This window comes from Bison bison, unplaced genomic scaffold, assembly GCF_000754665.1.
Source record: "Bison bison bison isolate TAMUID 2011002044 unplaced genomic scaffold, Bison_UMD1.0 scf7180017864527, whole genome shotgun sequence".
Lineage (NCBI taxonomy): Eukaryota > Metazoa > Chordata > Mammalia > Artiodactyla > Bovidae > Bison > Bison bison.
Genome location: NW_011495078.1, coordinates 11,815,365 through 11,820,544, shown reverse-complemented (window position 1 = coordinate 11,820,544; position 5,180 = coordinate 11,815,365). Strand labels below are relative to the sequence as shown.

General features: G+C 46.6%; 1 protein-coding gene across 1 annotated transcript in view; it reads right to left on the bottom strand.

The window, feature by feature from the left end:
* The window catches only part of SLC15A1 (solute carrier family 15 (oligopeptide transporter), member 1), a 49,782-nt gene that overhangs the window by 9,658 nt on the left and 34,944 nt on the right, over positions 1-5,180 (bottom strand). Inside the window, exons 17-19 of the mRNA XM_010831495.1 lie at positions 3,956-4,075; positions 2,573-2,716; positions 1,276-1,325 (exon numbers count right to left, since the gene is read on the bottom strand). Coding sequence (XP_010829797.1) covers positions 1,276-1,325; positions 2,573-2,716; positions 3,956-4,075 — 314 coding nt within the window. The remainder of the gene's footprint in view (positions 1-1,275; positions 1,326-2,572; positions 2,717-3,955; positions 4,076-5,180) is intronic.

Genomic DNA, 5,180 nt, shown 5'->3' with positions numbered 1-5,180 from the left:
CTTGGACTGCAAGGAGGTCCAACCAGTCCATCCTAAAGGAGATCAGTCCTGGGTGTTCTTTGGAAGGAATGATGCTAAAGCTGAAACTCCAATACTTTGGCCACCTCATGCGAAGAGTTGACTCACTGGAAAAGACCCTGATGCTGGGAGGGATTGGGGGCAGGAGGAGAAGGGGACAACAGACGATGAGATGGCTGGATGGCATCACTGACTTGATGGACATGAGTTTGAGTGAACTCCGGGAGTTGGTGATGGACAGGGAGGCCTGGTGTGCTGCGATTCATGGGGTCGCAGAGTCGGACATGACTGAGCGACTGAACTGAACTGAAAAGGTATAGCTTCCAATCATTTATTGCTGGTATATACAAATACGTTTTTCTTGTCATTGGCCTTGTATCCTGTAACCCTCCTAAACTCACCTAGTGAATCTATGAGCTTTTGCTATCAAGTCCATGGGACTTGTGATGTAGACATTCATGCCTTTTGCGTGTAGAGAGACTTTTATTTCTTCCTTTCCAATCTAGGTGCTTTTACATGTTTTTCTTGCCTCATGGCACTAGCATCTGCAAGGATCTTGAAAAAGAATGGAGTAGGCGACCTGACCTAGTTCCTGATTTTGTGGGGGGGAGCGTTTAGACTTCTGCCATTAAGTGCAATGTTAGCTGGGATTTTTAAAAATTCTGTTTATTTTGCTGTGCTGGGTCTTTGTTGCTGCGCACCGGCTTTCTCTAGTTGCGGTGAGCGGGGGCCACTCTTCTGCGGGGCACGGGCTTCCCACTGTGCTGGCTTCTCTTGTGGAGCGTGGGCTCTAGCGTACCCAGGCTTCAGCAGCTGCAGTACGTGGGCTCAGCACTCGTGGAGCAAGCTTAGTTGCCCCGTGGCGTGAGGAATCTTCCCTGACCAGGGACTGAACCTGTGCCCCTGCCCTGGCAGGCAGACTGTTAACCGCTGGACCACCAGGGAAGTGCAGTCCTTTTTCAGAATAAGGAACTTCCCTTTGGCTCCTAGTTTGCTGAGGGTTGTTAAATGGATGGATGCTGAATTTTATCAAGTCTTTTTTCTGCATCAATTGATTTGATGATGTGGATTTTCCTCTTTAGTATATTAAGATGATGGATTTTATTTATGACTTAAAAAATACTGAACCAGCCTCACATTCTTGGGGGAAACCCCAGACTCTCATTTGATATCCTTGTCACAGCTGGATTTTACCATGGGTACACATTACTTCCATAAGAAGCTGAAATAACTTAAGTGTTAAAGAAGTACACATACCTGATTCCATTTCTCCCTTTTTCTGGCTTCTGGTTAAGGCCATCTTTTACCTGAGAAAGAAAACATTATCAAATCTAACTCCTTAGAATAAGTTCCGATGAACAGTTCCGGCTTTAGAGAAGGAGAGTGCTAGAGTCCTTATTCTAGGAGCTAAGGGCACCGTGATTAAATTAGCTAGGCTCCACCACTCAGCCTTGGTTTATGTGAAGTTAAAAGGAGCCTTTACAATTTTAAAAAACTTTTTTATTTTGTATTGTGAGTACATGCTAAGTCACTTCAGTCGTGTCTGACTCTTTGCGACCCTGTGGACTGTAGCTCGCCAAGTTCCTCTGTCCGTGGGATTCTCCAGGCAAGAATACTGGAGTGGGTTGCCATTTCCTTCTCCAGGGGATCCTTCTGACCCAGGGATCGAACCCACGTCTCTTATGTCTCCTGCACTGACAGGCGGGCTCTTTACCACTGCGCCACCTGGAAAGCCATTTTGTATTTGGGTGTAGTCAATTAACGATGTTGTGATAGTTTTGGGTGAACAGCGAAGGGGCTCAGCCACACATAAACATGTATCCATTCTCCCCCGAACCCCATTCCCGTCCAGGCGGCCACATAATGTCTAGCAGAGTTCCATAAGCCTTTACAATTTTTAGTGCTTGCTTTTTAGTGGTTCCACAGATCACTGCTCTCTTAAGAATTTAGGGCAAGCCTCTCAACAGCCCCCTAATTACACACATTACCAACAAGTCTTCATTCTGTATCACAGTTTTGTAGAAGCTCACCAAAACTCACCTTACAGAATGCCCACAACTCCCTCACTAGGTCAGCTACACCTTCATAGCTTCTTTATATGCTGAATGGAATATCTAGATGTCCATATTTTGTCATGAAATCATTTTAATGCATTTCTATTGCTTTTACTTGATGGACTCACTATTTTTTTCAGAGATGGCTCTAATCTCCCAATTATTCACTGCCAAGTTTTAAAATGAATACTATTAAAGGTGCATTTAAAACTTTATCTCAAAAAGTCTCTGAGAATGCACACAGGTGCTGTGCAACTTGTATTCAAACACACCATACTGTGCCCAGAAGTTCTTTTTAAAATTTGTAAAATTCCTATCAACCCTCCCATCCACCAGTCAAACCTTTATTGGAAGTCAGATGACTATGTCCTTGAAAAAGCAAGAATGGAGGATTATCTAATACAATACCACATGGGGGTAAAACCAAGTCACAGCACTAGACGGCCGTGTCTCCAACAACACACACCGTCAGAGTCGGCTGGGAATGCCCAGCTACTTACCACTTGGTAGTTACTTGGGGCCCAGACGAGAAGGGTATGGCGATGGCCGGACTCAAAGTTATGAGTTACTGGAGTGACTGGTGATCCAGTAGAAGAAATGTTTATACTTAGGTTGTCTACGTTGAAAGTCATAAAGTCTTTTGGCTGTAACGGGGGAAGAGGGTCACAGTTTACACCGGAGCCCTGTTCTCTACTAGGTGACACTGTCATGCATGCGATTTGACATTCCCAGGTCACGTTCATACACATCAAAAATGCCTCGGGGGAGCTGGCATTGGTTCGTCTCAGCTTCTGCACCAGCCCACCCTGTGGACTCTAGTCTGAAGTTGTTTAGCATTACCACAAGAACTATTGCTTTCATTCAGCATTTTACTTTCATTTTATGATAATAAATGCTATGGAAATTATTTCTACCATTGGGCAAAGAGCCTCATCGAGGAAAAGCAACAGCCTGGGTAAAAACCGATGGTGGCCTTTCCTAAGCATCGGGAGTCAAGCACTGTTTCTTCCTGCACAGTTATTAGTTTGGCGAGATCTAAGGGAGTGGTCCTCAATAGGACCTCAACAGGTGGCTGAACAGCAATGAGACCAGTTAAATCAAAACTTCAGGAGCTGGGATGCCAGTGTGAGAATTATCAAAGCTCTCCAGAGAAGAGAAGCTCTAATCAAGACCCATGACCATCCATCCACAGCAGGGTGTTCCAGCCTCAGACTGGTGTGTCAGTATCTCTAGTTTCTATGAGAGAGAGTGTGTGTGTGTGTGTGTGTGTGTGTGTGTGCATGTTGAGTCACTCAGTCACATCCAACTCTTTTGCGACCCCATGGACCTCAGTCCACCAGGCCCCTCTGTCCATGGGATTCTCCAGGCAAGAATCCTGGAGAGGGTTGCCATTTCCTTCTCCAGGGGATCTTCCTGACCCAGGGGTTGAACCTGCATCTTTGGCACCTCCTGTTTTCCATTGTGCCACCTGGGAAGCTCCTAGCTTCTACACAGGAGATGCTAGCAAAATCCCAGTTGTGACAACAACAACGTCTCCAGAGATTGCCCAGTGTTCCCTGAGGGGCCAGAACGGCATTGGTGGAGAACCACTGACCCAGAACCTTGCCCTTTAAAGTGTGGCTCCATGTACCAGCAAAAGCACTGTCACCAGAAAGCTTGTAAAAATGCAGCATTTCAGACCCACTGGTCACAAATCTGCATTTTAACAAGCTCCCCGGGTGATTCAGACACTGGTCCAGAGTGAAGCCAGAATTAGATTAAGGATGAAGATGTTTCACTTTGGGGGTTGTCTTGGGATTGATCCAAGAACCCAGAAGATCAGCTCTCCAAACCCTATTATAGCTCGGGTCAGAAGAGGGAAAAGAAAGCTCACTTCTACTTACTTGAGACATCTGGTTATATGTCTCTGTCGTTCCGGGAAAAGACACGGTCATGTTACTATCTCCTATATTCAGGACTTTGATTTGGACTTCATTTCCTTTGGGGAAGACGGGCAGAGTTTTCTGAACAAAATAAAAGAGACGTGGCCTTGAGGTCCTCAGTGCATGTTGACGATGACCTTAACCTTGGCGCTGTGATCCTATCCCCCTGGCTGAGGCAGCCATGTTGGCTGAGGCACACCAGGCATCCACCACGAAGCCCAGGAGGCCTCCATTCCCACGTCTCCTGGCACTCACAGAAAGTGACGCTCATACAGAACACAGGAACGGTCAGCAAGAGGCTGCCCCAGCTCCTACCTGGCCACCTCCAAGTCAAACCTGGTCAAAAGATGCCAGGTTACACAGCCCAGTACACGAAGGGTCAGAGAAACCATCCCCTACACGAGGCTGCTCTGGTAGGGCCTGGGATCTTCTCCCTGCAGATGTCAGCCTCCGTGCTCATAACTCTGGAAGCCCAGATTTCAGCCCTGGACACGGTGCTCTGAAGATCCCCTCACAACGCTTTATGGACTCCTGCCTCACACCCTGCTCAGGGGTCCTGCCTTTTCCCTACCATGTCTTCTCTCAAATCCCAGGGTCACTGAGGCAATCCATGTCGATTTTAGCCCCACAGTTTTCCATAAAGTGAGTCATGTCCAAGAGAAGGTGAGCACACCCAAGCTTATGGCAGGATTACTGACAACAGCCACGAGGTGGAATGACCCAACGTCCATCAAGAGGTAAATGGAAAACAACAGGTGTTACATCCACGTGACAGACTATTCTCCTGCCCGAAGGGAGGAAACTCTGACGTGTGCTACAACATGACGACATCGTGCTCAGTGAAGTCAGTCAGACACAAGAGGACAGGTACTGTATGACTCCACTTCCACGAGACACAGAGAACAGTCAAATTAATGGAGACGGAAAAAGAAAGGTCGTGCTTGGGGGACTGGAGAGACGGGACACAAGGATCTGTTGTTCAATGGGTCCAGGGTTTCAGTTTTGCAAGACGAAAAGAGTTCTAGAGATTGAGGTCACAACCATATGGATGTTCTTAGCGCTACCAAACTGTACACGCAGAAATGATCAAGATGGTAAATTTTATGTTATATATATTTTACCACAATTAAAAATTTAAACAGAGAGGAGGGAGGGAGGGAGAGATAGAAAGACAGAGATGGAGAAA